This window comes from Xenopus laevis, chromosome 4S (genome assembly GCF_017654675.1).
Source record: "Xenopus laevis strain J_2021 chromosome 4S, Xenopus_laevis_v10.1, whole genome shotgun sequence".
NCBI lineage: Eukaryota > Metazoa > Chordata > Amphibia > Anura > Pipidae > Xenopus > Xenopus laevis.
In genome coordinates this window covers 24,149,968-24,168,350 of record NC_054378.1, presented here as the reverse complement: position 1 = coordinate 24,168,350, position 18,383 = coordinate 24,149,968, and the positions used below count along the sequence as shown (strand labels likewise).

Here is an 18,383-nt window from a genome sequence, read left to right as displayed (position 1 = left end):
ATATAAGTTCTGAAGCTTGTCTGAGCTTTGAATGACTGTAAAGTGAGAGTGTAAAGTCGTGGAATTCTCTCCCTGAATCAGTCATACTGGCTGATACCTAAGTTACCTTTAAGAAGGGGTTGGATGGCTTTTTAGCAAGTGAGGGAATACAAGGTTATAGAAGATAGCTGATAGAACAAGTTGATCCAGGTACTGGTCCCATTGCAATCTTGGAGTCAGGAAGGAATTTTTTCCATCTCTGAGGCAAATTGGAGAAGCTTCAAACAGGGCTTTTTGCCTTCCTCTGGATCAACTACAGTTAGCAGGTAGGTTATACATAGACCTATAAGGTTGAGCTTGATGGACGTGTCTTTTTTACATCTTAACTGACTATATGTCTATGTATAATTACATACAGTGAAAATTCAATTTTATATACCCTGATTTAAAATTTTCCTACATTTTGCACCAATCTCACAAATTGCCAATGAATTTCAAAGGCTGTTTTCCCTGATTTTATATCATGTTTTCCTGGATTGAATATTTGTGGATGTGGTAAAAGCTTGCACTCAAGAAAGAATTAGATTGGTGCATACATTTTCAATAAGGCTGAACAAAGACAAGAGGGCATTCTTTTTATGTGCCATATGCAAACCCTTTGCACAGCCTCATTTATGTAGAGTAGTGCAGTAGTGCCAAGTAAAGACTGGACTTTTGCCCACGTTCTAGCCTAAGCCATTTCATGGAGGAGTATAGAAACAGTGCAATCAATCTGTGGCTGTGCCAACCTGTGGGAAGGGATCAATTAGAATGAGTAACATAAGGAGCTTACTGGACAACATATTTTAGTAAAGTTGTCTTTCCATATAAGGCAAAAGCCTGGACTACGTCCAGGCAAAGACACTTTTCTAAATAAATGAAAGGAACAGAAAAAAGGCACTTACCGCCTAATTTTATACATATCACACGTGTATAAATAGTGTTAGTAAAGTTAGAACTGCATACATTAACGGTCTTTTAACACTATTATGTAATTGTGCAAATCCATACAAGTGGGCTTACTAGATTTTAAATCTTACTGGATTGTTTGCAGACTTGTCCAGGAGACTGTGCACCACACCTTCAGCTCTCTGTTTTGATCTGCTCCTGTGATCAAAAATCTCCAAAAAGGAACCCTGGAAAACATGCAAATCATTTTTTCTTTTTCGTTTCCAGACATTTTAGACAATTACAAACTGCTAAAAGAACTTTTGTAAAATGTATTATTTGTGGTTTTGTATTTAGCTTTTTGTTCAGCAGTTCTCCAGTTTGCAAATATACCAGCTGCTTGCTAGGGACTTGTTCACCTTAGCATCCAGGTAGTGGCTTGTATGAGAGACTGGAATACACCAATACCAAACAGAATCCAAACCCGATTTAAATATGTAAATTAGGGAAACGGGGGGTAAAGAAAACCATGTGCACAGCAAATGTTTTACTTCCTTCTTTGTAATGAAAAGTCACGTGATTTTTTGTACTTCAGCCAGGCATTTGGATTTGGCTGAATCCAAATCCTGCTGAAAAAGGCCAAATCTTGGGCAAGTCCCTAACTGAATTCTGGTTTTCCTACTGGAATATAAAAAGGTGAGGGCCTGAACAGAAAGATAAGGAATAATCTAACAACAATAAAATTGTAATCTCGCAGAGCAATAATTTTTTAGTGGTTCAGTCATCCCAATCTGAAAGTTGGAGAGATGTAGAAGAGGAAGACAATTCAAAAACTAAAGCTGGTCATAGACGAACAGATTCGATCGTATGAATCCTCTATTCGTACGATTTTCGGATATTGTGTGGAGCGTCCCGACATTTATCTTGCCATGCCAATCTGTCGTTCAGTCGATCGAACAGGTTAGGAAATTTCTGTTGGCTGCCGATCATATCTCTGCATGTATTGCCGATGTGACGATTTTCAGTGGCAGACTGTCACCAGCTTGGTCGGACATAAACTTTCGTACGATTGCTGTAGGGTGAGAACATTGGCTGATCTGTTCTTTTATTGCTTTATTTGGTCTGAATGGTTAGTGGCAGGTCGGGAGATGAGGATGTACGATCGTCCGTCCAATATTGAGGTAAAAAATTTTGCATCTATGGCCAGCTTAAGAAATAAATAACGAAGACCAAAGTTGCTAGAAATAAGCAAACTACAATGTTAACTTAAAGGTGAATCACTCCTTTAACGTTTTTCTTTCCTGACTGTCCAGTATGACAGGTGGTGTTGTTGTTAAAGACTCATATTAACAGTTTTAGTTGCATTCAAATAAAACTTATGAACAGACTTCTTACTCTGGGTCTTGTTTTTTATGATTGTCACAAAACAGTAGACAAGACAGAGGTCTTCCATCATGAGGCTTCCACTCATGGAGACACCTTAAAAAAAGATTAACAGAAAAACCTTCAAAAAGTATTTCCATGTTTATTTTTTACATGCAGTTTTTTGATTCTCAATTTAACTAAGTAACTACATCTGATCATTTCCCTCTCTCTTATATACACATAAATAACAAAAAGCACAATAGGACAACAAGCAATAAAACAAAACAACGTATTACATTTGTATATGTAGAAGACCATAGACAAGAAGAAAATATGTGTAAATATCACACTGAAGCACTCCACTATAAAACACTGACAGCTCAGTTAACTGCTGCTTTCCATGTCCTTCTAATACAGATTCCTGAGAATACCTTTGCAATAATTGAATAACTTGAAAGATGATTGGAAGATGATTGCTCCAAATTCCAGGACTCACTACAGAAAACCTTGTCACACTGCATAAAGGATCCTAGCTAGAATATAAATTATATTCCAAGAAAACAAATTCTGCACATGGTCTTTTTCTTCCCAGAGCTATGAAATACAATTAAGGTGATCAGAATCTAGTTCAAAACATACCCCCTATCTCCCAGATATCTACCATTCCTTAGGGTAAGGACACACAAAATGGTTTTTAATGAGTTGGAGAGAAGTGGATTTGCTCTGATCAGCTGCTTCGGAGAAAAATGCGACAACAGGCCTAGCTCCGCTCCACATAGCCACACTCAGGCCAAAGCTGCGCAGTTAAAGGGAGCTGCCAATCAGAGAGCACCACTTCTCTCCGCCTCATTAAAAACTGCAGACAGAGAGAAACATTTAATAGGCTTTGTATGTCCTTGGCCTTATGGTCTTTCCCTCAGATCCAGAAATCTTAGAGGAGGGTAGAATTTTATAATAAAACAAACATATGTGGAGGAGAAGCTTTTTGGAGATGTTGTGGGGTGTGCATTCTTGATATCAAAACTGTAATACATACTCAAGGAGACGTATTGACAAGGTTCTAGAGTGAAATAATTATGTTTGTAATTTTTCTGTGATTTGTTCAACCTATGGAGGGTCAAAGTGAGTTGATTGTATTGCTTGGCCCAAGGGACAAAAACTTAGTTCATAAAGAGGTTAAGGCAGGCCCACTAGAAGACAACCAGCAGCTTTCATCAGCTCGATGTAAGCTATCATTTTCAATTCTACAATCTCATGCAAGGACAACCTGTATTATAACCTAAACTAATCAATCTTTACAGGTGGTTAAAGTTAATTATGGGTTATAAAAAAATGAGTCTAAGAAGTAATGAAGGGTATTGATTGCCACTTTGGCCGCATACTGTACACTGAGGGATACTCACCGACAATGGATGAGTTATGCAGATTTAATTTAAATTGCCTGCTGACAGACAGAGTTGGCATGTTATTTGCCCATGTATGGAGCCCTCCAACAAGCTTATCTGACAGATATCTGGATGAAAAATGGGCAGATAGCAATTGGACAGGTTTAAAAATCCAACTTGAACATGGACCACATCTGTTTGTTAATGCTGTCATCACTTCAATGGCCTGTATGGCTGTTGTTGTGATCAAGGTGGGCAAAGGTGGAAAGATCAGCTTGTTTGGCAAGGCTGTATGGCCATCTTAATGACAGCTTAACTCTAGAATTTTTGTCAGGGGCAGGAATGTGTGAGTCTATTCTTTTTGTTATTTGAAGAATGCATAAATATAGTAAAGTTTCGACATGGTGAAACTATCAAATCATATTTTATAACAATTATTTCACTTAATATCTCTAGTGGCACTAAATGTATAGTGTTAGCAACCCCACAGGCTGGCCTGAATACAATATTTTTTTCATTTATTATTTTTTATTATTATTAATCATCTTTTTTTGGCAAAATGACAAATCTTGGGTGACATAAAACACTGGGAAAGCAAAACTTGTGGTCAAAAAGTTTGTCTGCATTTTATTAAAATGTATAAATTTGAAAATTTTTGCGGTGTAATTTAAAGCAAAATAAATTAATGTATCCTTGTTAAATCAAAATATGCATAAAAATACCTTGGTTGATCCTGTCCCTCTATGTATATTTGCCAGAACTTCACATAGCCATCATGGCTAGCTGTGGCCATAACTGTTCCATCAGGGGAAAGTGCACCTTCACTCAAACGCTGAATATGTAAAACAAAAGATTGTCCACTATGAAAAGGTACAAAAAGTCTGTTATATGCATTCTGGAATTTGTGCTACCTCCTACAAAATATGGAGGACGTGTGCTTTTTTACAGGTAATAGAACCCCAAAGTGACTTTTAGATAATATCCTCATATTCTACAATGGGGGCAAATTATAATAAACACAAGTTCTTGTTTATTATAATGTAATAGCAACTCTCGTGGACTAAATGATGTGGATTATAGTAACACTGGCACCCTAATCCCTCCCATGGTCATTTGTCATTTTGACAAATTCAAAAAGTCTAGCTATGACTACTGAAACAATGCTGCAAGATAGCTAATAAAAGCTAAATAAATTAGATTGACCGCTATGAATTGAGCGCTAACAGAATATTGGGGAAGTTTCAACACAGATGTAACTACTTCTAAAGACTTTCAAAGCAAATGGTAATACATTTGGATTTTGGATTAACACAGAGATCTTTAAAAAAGAATTGTGCTGATAACTGCATCAAAAGATTAGGTAATCTATTCGTAAACGACAAAAGTCCCAGAAGTACTGCTATTCACATGCTGCCAGGTACCAGCGTGTCATGTCTGTTGTGGGGCCACTTGACCGGGTCAGTCATGATATGCTGAGAGACTACGTTCTTGGGGATACGTGCTGTCATGATCTGTTGGGGGGTTGTGCACTGTGTTGGTCATGAAATGCTGGAGGGCCACGTGCTGTATCTGTCATGAAATGCTCAAGGGCCACACACTGTGTCTGTCATGAAATGCTTTGGCTACTGCTCCTTCTACCATACCACACTTTTGCACCCTTTGTACAAGCTATTCCCTTCAGCATCTTGCTCCAGTGTTACTGCCCAATCCTATCAGTTTCTCAATGTCTCTCTCCTGTTATAATGACTGAAAACTCTGCACCAGATATAGGGACTTCCCACCTCCTGCTCCATTAACCACCTGTGTAGTGAATTAGCCCATTTCCCACCAAAGTTAAATATATTTAAAGCAAATCTGATTTCAGATACAATTCTCATCATCCCCTGAAAGCCTACACACCAAAGGAACCAGTTGAACTAGTGGTTAGGATCAGGGATCAAGACATGTGCGATCATGTATGTATGTAATGGTATGTTCTGCCATACGGACACTAAAAATTATTTCAAAATATTTATCTACATGATAAGATACCTACAGGTCATGTTGATCGTTTTTCAGTGATAGTTCTGCTTTTGTAAGTAATTGTTACTTGAAGTTCCTAAATATGAGTGTCCCTTCTCAACTTGTCAGTTAGAGTTTCTAATGCTAACAGACTCCTGCTGCACAGATATGGCAGCCCCCTCATAGGAAAAAAAGAGGTATGAACGGTAATGTAAAAGCATCAGGCAGATACTTTTATGGCAAATTTATAAATAGCATTCAAAGAAAATGTTATGATAGATATTAAAAAAGTTTATTTTCTGGTGTCAGTATATCTTTAAAGTGGTTGTTCACCTTTGAATAACTTTTAGTATGATGTAGCGAGTGATATTCCGAGACAATTTGCATTTGGTTTTCATTTTTTTTATTATTTGTGTTTTTGAGTTATTTGGCTTTATATTCGTCAGCCCTCCAGTTTGCAATGTATAGTAGTCTGGGTCCAAATTTACTAGTAACCATGCATTGATTTGAAGAAGAGACTGGAATATGAATAGGAGAAGACCTGAATAGAAAGATGACTAATAAAAAGTAGTAATAACAATAAATTTGTAGCTTTGCAGAACATTTGTATATTGATGGGGTCAGTGACCCCCTTTTGAAAACTGCAAAGAATCAGAAGAAAAAGGCAAATAATTAAAAACTATAAAAATTAAATAATGAAGACCAATTGAAAAGTTGCTAAGATTTGGGCATTCTATAACATCCTAAAAGTTATTCTAAAGGTGAACGACTCCTTTAATAATGTCATGCTGAGAGAAGCAGAAACTTCCACCAATATCCACATTTTTGCCAACGGGCATTACATTTGCTAGTCTTCACAAAAATACAGGGAACAGATATCCTAAAGGGGATCTCCACACCCTAATAATAAATATAGAATTTATAAATCATTTATAAAGTAAGAGCTGTACCACCCCATCCAATCCTCAATAAATCCAAATGCAGTCACTTAAAGCACTCACTCCTGACAAAGCTATCCTCAGAATTGGGTCACATAACCATTTATCTTGAGTGATTCTACATCAGCGTGTTATTATAATAGCCGGGTCTACTCTTTCAGATGCTCCCATTTTCTGCAGCCAACTGTTAATTTAAGAAAGAAAACAGAACTTACCCCAGAATGTCCCTTTACAATTATGAATCCTTCTTTGATTTCACTGACATCTACTGGCCAAGTGCTATGGTTTGCACGTACAATTTCCAAATCCCACACTTCAGCCTAGAAACAAATATGGAGGGGTGTGGAAGGGAGGGGTAAAAAAGACCAGTATTATACACTAATGCCTTCACATTCACAGCCGTCAAGTCAGCACCACTGTAAGGTGCCAATGGGCACCAGTGCAAAAGTCTAATTGGGGCCCCTTTCAGCCACCCCAAAAATACGTCATTACACTACCTTGAAACAGGCAATAAAAAAAAAACAGACTTTGAAATTAACGGTGTATATATACACCGTATATACATATATATTAGGGATGCAGCGGGATGTAAATCCTTCACGAAAGATTCAGCCAAATACCAAACTGAATCTGCATATGCAAATAAGGGGTGGGAAGGGAAAAACATTTTTACTTCCTTGTTTTGTGACAAAAAATCACGCGATTTCCCTCTCCGCCACTAATTTGCAAATTAGAATTTGGATTCGGCAGGACAGAAGGATTCAGAGGAATCCTGCTGAAAAAGGCTGAATCCTGGATTCGGTGCATCCCTAATATATATGGCCAAGCTACACCTCCATGAAACAACAGCTATGAAAAGAAAGCATTAAGCACAAAATGGCATTATGAGATAAAAAGTTAATAGTTCACTCTTTATAAAGAAAGTGTTGTTTTGCATAGTTCTTCAGGTGGATTCAAATGGACAGGCTGCCATTTCTGGGAATATACCAGCTGTCCTACACAGGACCAGCTGTATAATCAAAGTCCTTTCCAAATTTAACCTGGAGCACAAAGTATTTTTTTCATTTAAACATCCATACCGGTTATAAAGGTGTTTAAAAACCTGAGCTGTCAATCATATATTGCTTGCCCCGCCTCTATGCCTGAGGCATAGAGGTGGAGCAGTCAATTACTTTCACTTTCCATTCAGCAATTTATACGTCACTGCACTTCTAACATTGCCTCTTCCCTCATCAGGCTCTGTAATCGTGTAGGGCACTGCACATGGGCATTAGGTCCCCCATTCTGGTGCATACACAAGATTTTGGGGTGACAAAATGGCTCCTGCATGTGTGTTGATTCCAAGACTGAAGGAAGCAAAATGTAAATAATAAATATAGTGTAAGTAAAGTTTTTTTTGCTCAACTAACATGATAGAAAACAATTTTGGAAATATTTCATAGGGTGACAGGTCCCCTTTAACAGCTCTGAGGTTCAAAGTACAGGTATGGGACCTGTTATCCAGAATGCTTGGGACCTGGGGCTTTTTCTAGTAGACCTTAAGTCTACTAGAAAATCATGTAAACATAAAAGAAACCCAATAGGCTGGTTTTGCTTCCAATAAGGATTAATTATATCTTAGTTGGAATAAAGTTCAAGCTACTGTTTTATTACAGAGAAAAAGAAAAATTTTAGTTATTTGGATAAAATTGAGTCTATGGGACACAGCCTTTCCGTTATTCTGAGCTTTCCAAATAATGGGTTTCCGGATAAAGGATCCCATACCTGTACTATAATAGTAATTACTTGATTAAAACAGATGAATAGGAGTAGATTCAGTTCACTGACCTTTAACCACCGCTTCCGCCCAATGAAGCATAATATTCAACAAAAAAATTGTGGTGCATGATCAAACGCAGGTCATTACTGCAAAAATTAAGGTGCTTTAATTGCAACACGACATGTTACACGATACTTGAGAAAGAGCTTGTCTCGAAACAGTTTGTGTTACAATTAAAGCATCTTAATTTTTGCAGTAATGACCTGCGTCTGACCTTCGTGCACAACAATTTTTTTGTTGAATAATAGTAATTACACAAGGTTTAAACGTCCACAGCAGCTCCCCATCTTGCTTTTTATTAGGCTATATGCTCAGCGTGCTCTCTGTTGTTAGGAAGCTAAGTTGAAGTGTGGAAAATGACATTAGAAAGCAATAGCTATAAATTAGATATTGTTCATCAGTCCCTAAACTCAGGTAACTGACAGAGGCACAGAGCATGTCCAAAATGCCACATCTGAAAAATAAATGATTCTGGTGAATTTTCAAAAACCCTTTATTGTAAGGTAAAACAGCAAGTTACTACCTTATCCTCATGCAACAAGGCAATTGTTTGGTTTGTATCCTCAACAGCATTCTCTTCATTTTCTTCTGGAATATACGGGCACCAGACAATTCTGCGAAAGTTACTTAGCATAGTGTTTTCTGGTCTTCGTATATGCACAACAATGTCATCTCTGTGTAATATGTTCAGGATCAAAGGTCACGTAATAAAACCAAAATATGAGAACGATTCAGATGTCATTTGAAGCCTTTGTGGCAAAGTTTAAAAAAAGTCTGCATTCACCCACTCATATAATATTAACAATAGGTGCACTTTACTTGTTGTCCACTTGTCAACAGGGTCCCAAAACTTTACATAGATAAAACAGCACTATCCAATATCCAAAAATTAAAAAGCTTTTATTGGGGGGGGGGGAAGTTACTGAGCAAAGACATTTTTTCCAATGAAGACTTTTTCATTATTTGATTTTGAAAAAAAATCTGAAACAAAAAATGTTTTTTATTGATTAAAGATTCAGGTGAAAAGTAAATGTTATCTGTGCTTTAAAGGGGTTGGTCGGGGGCAGGTCGAATTTTACTCGACCCGCACATCACTATCTCAAGTGTCAGTTTGGCAGCTCAATGATCCAGAAGCATTCTGAACTGTTTCTCAGCAGCATCTATGCAATATTAGCAGCTATTTTATCAATATTAAAACTGATACAATAGTTTTGCATCTATTTTGCAATTCTAATGAAACTCATTTGTAAAAAGCAGAGAACCCCCCACCCCAGATAGACCTCCCTCCTCCCCCCAGGGAAATGCCCCATACTTTATACTTACCCCTCGGCGCATATTCTGCCAGCGGAGTTCCACGCATCCATCTTCCAGGTCCTCAGTAAGCTGACTGAGAGATCGGTATTTCTGTGCACAGGGGCGTAACTATAGAGGAAGCAGACCCTCCGGTTGCAGGGGGCCCAGGAGTGTAGGGGGCCCAGTGAGACCCTAATTAGTTAGCAATTTTAATATATCTTGGTAAAATAGGCCAACTTATAAATATTTTGGGGCCCTAAATTGAATTTGCTATGGGGCCCAGTAACAACTAGTTACGCCACTGTCTGTGCATGCGCAGTTGGAGCAGTTTGCCAGGTTTGCGACAACTGCGCATACGCGGAATTACACAGCAATTGCCGATCTCCCAGTCAGCTTACAGAGGACCCGGAAGATGGATGCGTGGAAGAACCCGGGGGCAGAATCTGCACTGAGGGGTAAGTATAAAGTAGGGACATTTCCCTGGGGGGTGGCAGTTAGCCTGGGGGGAGGGGGAAGGTCTACCTGGGGTGGGGGGTACTCGGTTTTTTACAAATGGTTTGAATGCTCCTTTAAATGTTCAGTGTGCTACAGTAATTTGGATTTTCGGAAAGATTTATAGATAGATTTATAGATAGACATGCACAGCTTGTCTACCCTACCAAAGGTAATGGACCAGTGGACAGTCATATTTCTGCATTCAATTTAACAGTTAGGGTACCTCCCTGCTCCATTAAGAAATGGTTGCCAAACTGCACCTCCATTAACCCATCAGGCCAACTAACCTCTGCACAAGGATGTTTACCTGTCGTTTTTATCAGTGAAAAATTCTTGGGTCTACTTAACCTAAACATCCAGACTAGCCATATGTTGTCCTTCTGCTAGCTCCAGTTACCATGATGAAAAATTATGTTTGATACATGGTTTGCTTAAAACAGGAAAGCTATTGGATCAGAGTGTAGAATATGATATGGTCATATTGCCATTTTCAAGGAAAATATTCCCATTCATATAGGTTAAGAATTAATGTTATGGTTGTTGTGAAAATAAATTAAACAGGTAAAATATTGTATGCTAATTTATAACAAAGGATACTGGATCTTCCCATTTGTCATTGACAGCTGCCAGACAAATAAGCTACCTGCTTCATCCAAACAGGCTAGTTGGTTGGATTTGAGATGTGCAAATGCCAAGTCAGTTACGCTTCCAGTAATGCCCTTCAGTAAGATTCTTTCTGCTGTTGTAAGGCTTAGAACTCTTACCATGGCAGATCCATTAGCACCTAAAACATAAGAAATTGGTTAAAAAAACATGTATTTAACCTTTGGACTTTGAGCTAAGAGAAACCTAACTTGTTAAACTACCATGAAAAATATGTGAAGCCTAATTTCCCCATTCGCATATCTGTCCCGTTGAATGTTATGTGATATTTATACAAAAATTATTAGGAAAATGGAACCAGAAAAAACAAACAGATTTTATATTATGCATTTTTTAGATTTTTAGTATGCAAACCCATGTGAAAAATTAAATGCTCCTTCACTATCAATTAACCAATTATCTAAATGTATCTGATAATGCAGCTGAGGTTTCTAAATCTCACTATACAATGAACCTTACCATAACAGTGAAGTATCAAAACAGAAACAGTGAAGTAGTCACCACAATGTTTCTACCAGAATGCTGTGCCACATTCATTCATAGTTATGATGTATTACTTTGTACCCAACAACATATAGGATACAAGATACCGTAAAAAGCGAAAAAAGTGAGAAAAGCCAAAAGCCCTTTGTTATGCAAGAAATGCAGTAAAAGCCATCTTGAATCAGAAAGTATTCTGGCTGTGTGCATGCACGCACACACACACACGCACACACACACAGCTCTGACTTAACACCAAAAATGAGATGCTTTAAAGGAACCAAAAAATAAACTTTTAAAGTAATTAAAATATAATGTGCTATTTACCTACACTGGTAAAAGTTGTTTGCTTCAGAAAGATTACTGTAGTTAACATAAGCAATCTGTTGTGTAGCAATGGGGACAGCCAGTCAAGTAGATAAAATAATAAAGGGCATAGGTTTACATATCGAATAACATATACTGTGAAACCTCAATATCACACACCTTGATTTTACCCCCCCCCCCCCAATTTAAAATGCATTTCAAGGGATGTTTTAACCTGGTTTAGATCATTTAGAAAATGTTCCTGATGTTCCCAAAAAATGGCTGTTTCTCAGCTCTGAATGTTATTAGTAGTGTAATTAAGAGGTTTAACATACAAACCAGATGCATATTTTGCCATGGAACCATATCAGTCAGCCACTGACTAAACTGAGCTGAGCCAACAGTGCAGCTATGAGGTGGGCCTGGGAACTCTGACTTCTCCATTGTATATACTGAACTTAGCACATTTGCCTTTTCTTTATCTGTCACAACCATACTGGTACCATTATTTGGCGTGTTTATACAAAGACACTGGTAAGCTTTATTCACTCCATCTTAATTTTATTGATTTCTTTTGTTGGTTTAGTCATCTGTGCTACATCCCCTGGCTTTAAATATACCTTATTTAACATTCTTTATTATGTTACTATTTTATGTCTCCCACCCAGATACTTGTTTCCAATTTAGATATTATATACCAGCAGCCTATCCCCCATGTCCATCAGCACTTGCTTCCCCATGCTGTGAACTATTTCTCCTCCCCTTGTTTCCCCTTCCCCCTATATACTTGGCCCAAGGGCATCACTCAGTATCTACACTTCCCCATAATTCGAACAGCTGTATACAATAATATTTTACAAACTTGCCTGTCTGTGTTTTTAGTTGTTTTTGCTCCCGTTCCACATGACTCACCCGTTCATGCCTGATGAAGCAGGAAATGCCTGCGAAACACATTGCAATACTGTTTTGTGAATAAACTATTACTGAAAATTACCACTTTCGTTGGTGTCTGCTTGGAGGAGGTAAGTCCACTACTACCTCCTCTGAATTACCCATTGGGTTTTTAAGTGTTTTTAGCTAATTTTATCCTTTTGGCGCCTCTGTTTTGTCTTACTATTATTTAAAGGAGCAAAACTCTCAACCCACATCTTATTATACTATAAAAATGATTTGGGGTTAGTTGTAACCTCTGGTGCAATATTCTTCTGATTTACTGTCTTTGTCATCTGGATTGTGGTTTACATTGATGTATCTTAATTGACCTAGGGTTTGCCATAGTAAAAATTGCCTAGGAATTTTAATGATAGAGTGAGAAAACAATACGTTTCATTGTGGTTCACGCACTTTACTACTGTAAGTAGTGTCAGTCAATGACTGCTAAAATTAAAAAAGTATTCTCTATTAAAAAAAAAACCTGACTCCTGCCTCTGACCTCATCTTGAGTATATAGCACAATTTAAAAGAGTTGTTCGCCTTTGAGTTAACTTTCAGTATGATGCAGAGAGGGATATTCTGAGACCCTGAGTTTTAATTATTTATAATTTGTGGTTTTTTTTGAGTTATTCAGCAGCTCTCCAGTTTGCAATTTCAGCAAACTAGTTGCTAGGGTCAAAATTACCCTAGCAACCATACACTGATTTGAATATGAGAGATAGTGGAGATATTAGGAGAGGCTTTATTGTGTCCTTGGACAAGAAAAATATCCAGGTGTATAGCACATATGTTTATATGTACATTGGTGTCAGATGTCTATTGATAGATACACTCCGGACAAAGATCCCAGTAGCTGGACCAAAACATTTAGGAAATAAATAATTTTGTATGGTGAAGTCCACTCAGTGCATTTTTTCCTATGAAAGATTGATATATAGCAGAGAAGTGCACAGACAGCAAACCTTTGAAAAAGTAATTTCTACTAAATTTCCAAAAAGATGACTACATTCGTTTTATTTATTCAGTGGTTTGTAGAAAAATTCAAATCTCACAATGGTAAAATACTACCAGAAAATACCATAAGAGTCTCAGTATCTAAAAAGAAGAAATGTTCCAGCCCTTGTAATGTGTATGAATCCGATATCTATCACACAATGCATGGGAATATTTCCAGGAGTAATTATCCATTAAAGACATTAGATTCAAGCAGAAAATGAGCCAACAGACATAGAATAATCAGAGAACCTAGTCATCCCATAAATAATACTATCGAAGTCTAAGGAATCCATTTAACAAATCAAATGGCAATTATTTTCCAGAAATGACGAAAAATTCTTGTTTTCTTATATTTCTAAAAGTTCTAGAATTATCAAGTGAAAAAACCATGAAAGCCTTTAATGCCAAACTTCACAATACAATGACAATAGCGGTTTTAGAGTTTTTAAATCCAGTCGTGGTTTCAAAAACTTCTAAAACAACTAAAATATGACCTTTAATAAATAGCCTCCACATAATTACAAACAATTATAGTAACTTAGACAAGGTATTTTCTTAATTTCACCAGCCCTGTTAGCAATTTCCTCATACAACAGTCAATATATAGTGAATAAAGTACCCCCTCTTGTAAATTATAAGGATATTATATAGGAGTTTCATGACCATATAAAAACACGAGGCCGAAGGCAGAGGAACTGAGGTAACTTCTAATAACCTCATATTTTGCAACAGGGGTACTTTATTTATTATAATACACAAGATTCAGGAAGTAATGTGACAGAAATTACATCCCTACTCACCATTTATGACATCAGTACTCACCTTTTATAAGGATATAATTTACAAGATATTCATGGCTTTTGTGTATTATATAACCATTACTGCAATGAATCCTGGGACAACATTTTGGTGTGGTAAAACTGTATAACAGTACATTCAACCTCACAAAGTCACAATTTTTTAAATAGACTTTCTGAACAATGCAAAAAGGGGTAAATGTACATTTTAGAACAAACTATTAAAGTTAGCAATTTTCACAAATTTCCAGAAAACAGGAATTGAAACTTGCAGTTTAAGCATTTCTTGGGTCAATATTTTCTAAATATTAATTTCACATTACTCCTGAGAAAACATTCTGTCATTATTCTTGTGGAAAAGCATGACTACTGACACAACCATATTTACTTTACTAACCCATTTAAAACAAGATTAGTTGGCTTAAGATAAGTTACTGAATCAATTTAAAATTTTCATTGACACATTTAATATTTACATCATACCTCTAGTAGCATATGCAATGTAGTCATTCGATACAGCTATCAGATTGCCACAGTAATACTTCTGTTCCCAATCATATTTAGCTACGGGCTGTATCTTTACCTTTAAAAAAAAGTATTTATTAGAGATTCTATAGTTGTACAAAAAAAAGAATAATTTTGTAGACATTTAGACATTACCAGAAAGTAAAAGTGTTTATTGTAAATATCAGAATCTTAAAAAAAAAAAAAAAAAAAAAAAATTATATATATATATATATACACACACACATATATACACACACACACCAAATGACAGTAACAGCTCAAGTAAACCACACATACAATGTAGCGATGTGCGGGCTGGCCAGATACTAACAGGACCCGCGAGCCAGGCAGGTTCGGGCTGACGTCGCTCCCCCATTTGCGGGTTGACCTTACACTGCAGGCTTTCAACTTCTGGTTTTAGAGGTGCGCCTGTTCGCCCTGCCCTTTTTGTGACATCATCAATGGGGTGGGTCAGCGTGGGTCTATAAAAGGATGGGGGAAGTTGGCGCAGATTGAGGGAGGTCGAGTCCAGGTCATGGAAAATTCAAAGAACGCGAAACAAACAAGCCCATAACTTAAGTTATGTGTAATAAATGGAATGACACAGGGAATATGTATTGAACAAATGAAGAAAAGGAGATGCAAAAAAACCAAGAAACCTGCTTGTCAGTATTCAGAAATCAATCCTGCCCCTTATTAGTGCAAATTAATCACCATATGGTAGTGGTAGACTTCATATAACTGAAAGGAGAACTATCGTGAAAATGTAAAACTAAGAGAACTAAGAAACTTTAGAAATACAATAAATTACACAATTTGTACTTCTGAAATAATCAAGTTACTTTTCACTATCCCCCTCTCAGTGTTTGTTTCTCTTCATTCTCTTTTCATGCAGGAGTTATCTTTGGGACTTTATATATATATATATATATATATATATATATATATATATATATATATATATATATATATATATATATATATATATATATATATATATATATATATATATATATATATATATATACACATACACACATATAATGTTAGTACAGTGAACGCACTCCTCCCGGATTTGGATTGTCGATGGTGGTGCATTGGTCAAAGCTTTATGATATATTTCAGTAAATGGACCCGCACTCTTTCATTTTGGTGAAATAAATCAATGTGTTTTATTCACAAAATCATCTCCAACGTTTCGGTCTTCTCTGGGACCTTTTTCGAGGAATAAAACACAATGATTTATTTCACCAAAATGAAAGAGTGCGGGTCCATTTACTGGTGTATATATATATATATATATATATATATATATATATATATATATATATATATATATATATATATATATATATATATATATATATATATATATATATATATATATATATATATATATATATATATTTCTGCGAAGGATCAGCACACACTGTTATAAAGTGAAGTAGTAGTGTTTATTTCAAACAAAACACATTCTTATCCAACGTTTCGGACCTTTTCAAGGATTTTTCAACCTTGAAAAAGGTTCCCAGGTGGGACCGAAACATCAGAAAAAAATGTGTTTTGTTTGAAATAAACACTACTACTTCACTTTATAACAGTGTGTGCTGATCCTTCACAGAAATATATATATATATATATATATATATATATATATATATGCCCATGTGGTCTATGTACGTGGGGAAAACACAGAATAGCCCGAGGGAGCGGATGGGAAACCACCACTCATCATTATGGGCAGCATCTAATACAGGTAGAAGGAATATTGTATAAACATTCCCTTGAAAAGGGACATGGCCTACCCACATTTCATTTCATGGGTATTGATATTGTAACCAAACATAAAAGAGGAGGAGATTGGTCTAAATTGTTGCTACAAAGGGAAACTTTCTGGATGCAGACTTTGAATACCGTTTCCCCAAGGGGTCTTAATGAATATTCTTCTTATTTATCATTCTTAAGTAGCCATTGATGGAGTATTTTTAATGTTTGATACATATTTATTATTCTTATCTTGTTTGCTACATTGTAACTTGTGTTTTTTTATGAAAAAATTTGTTTGAGCTCTAGGTTTTGACTTGGGACAATGGAGCATGCTGGGAAGGCTATGCCTGATCTTTTGGAATTTTTCACTTGGTGGGGGTGGTGATTGGTATTGTATTACAGCAAAAAAGGAACTCACTTTTAAACAGCTGAATTATTTGATTACAATTCTTCTGGATAACAGGTTTCCAGATAACAGATCCAGTATTAAAAAACACCTTTGATTAAAGGGGAACTATTATGAAATTAAAAGGTATAGACTGAAAATACATGTCAATAGAGGAATAACTTTGATGGACAAATTACATTATTTGGTTAGCAGTGGTATAATTTAGGTGCATATGCCTGCAGTTGTTTGGCCAAAAAATACTGTGCAAGGCTCTGCCCCTGGTGGTCCATTAATTTCATTGATTATTCATTCCCTGCTGCCCTGCACAATTTTTATCGGCCAAATAACTATAGGCATATGGCACTACTCCCACTGTCTCAAGAATTGCTTTCTATCAGAGGTTACATGGAATAGTTTTATCTGAAACAGCTAGTATCAGCCTTGCTTAGCTCAAAATATAACAATATCAAGCTTTGATGAAAAAAAAATAATTAAACTCTCATTGAAACAATTCCCACCACAATACTAGCACCAAAGCACTATCCATGAAACAGTGACAAGGTGATTGAAGAAGTAGAGTAAAATATATATTTACCTTGTTGCTTCCTCTTGCTTTGCTGCATATATTGGAGTCGTGGCTAGCAATAATTTCTACATCTTTACCAGTGATTTCAATGCAAGAAGAGCTGTCATCTCCAGATAGGCAACTAAGAAAATAATAATGCTTATTAAGGCTGGGATAAAGTTTTTTTTTATGTAATTCAGTCTCACAAGAGGGTCTGAAACAAATAATTTAAATAGCACCACCTGTAAAAACATTTCTTTATCTATATATCTTTACACAAGAGAAGCCAGCATTGAAGTCACAAACACCCATTGGGTGCAAGTCAGAATGACTGGTTGCAGTTCTCAAAACATGACTTAATGGTGCTTAAAAAGATTGAAGAGACTGAGAATGTGTGTGTACCGACTTCAATTTATTTGCATGATTATATAATGAAGAGGTCCTCCTCCTCCAATGCAAAATTGCAAATTGTAAGTTTAAAAATTGAATGACACATCTTTATTGCCCAAATGTTTATTGAGAAATTAATAAATCTGTAAATGCACAAAACTTTAATAAAAAAACAATTGCTAAAAAAAGGTAAACTCACATGACCTGTCTCTCTGAATTCAACACTGCAGGACTGCAGAGGTTCGTATCAGACAAGGGGGTACCCACAGTTGCAACTTGATCATTAACAAGAAGACCGTTCAGATCACTGCTGAAGGAGTTAGATTTCCTCTGGTTTCCATTAACTGAATCTGAAACAAATACATTTTGAAAAAATGTTGGTTATGTTG

At 36.4% G+C, this 18,383-nt stretch overlaps 1 protein-coding gene across 4 annotated transcripts in view; it reads right to left on the bottom strand.

The window, feature by feature from the left end:
* Positions 1–18,383, bottom strand: part of edc4.S (enhancer of mRNA decapping 4 S homeolog) — a 78,727-nt gene that overhangs the window by 43,863 nt on the left and 16,481 nt on the right. For all 4 annotated transcript variants that reach the window (XM_018260407.2, XM_041561082.1, XM_018260406.2 and 1 more), the window contains exons 2-10: positions 18,194–18,344; positions 17,635–17,746; positions 14,861–14,960; positions 10,800–10,986; positions 8,938–9,088; positions 6,811–6,915; positions 4,379–4,488; positions 2,302–2,385; positions 1,059–1,154 (exon numbers count right to left, since the gene is read on the bottom strand). In XM_018260407.2, coding sequence (XP_018115896.1) covers positions 1,059–1,154; positions 2,302–2,385; positions 4,379–4,488; positions 6,811–6,915; positions 8,938–9,088; positions 10,800–10,986; positions 14,861–14,960; positions 17,635–17,746; positions 18,194–18,344 — 1,096 coding nt within the window. The remainder of the gene's footprint in view (positions 1–1,058; positions 1,155–2,301; positions 2,386–4,378; positions 4,489–6,810; positions 6,916–8,937; positions 9,089–10,799; positions 10,987–14,860; positions 14,961–17,634; positions 17,747–18,193; positions 18,345–18,383) is intronic.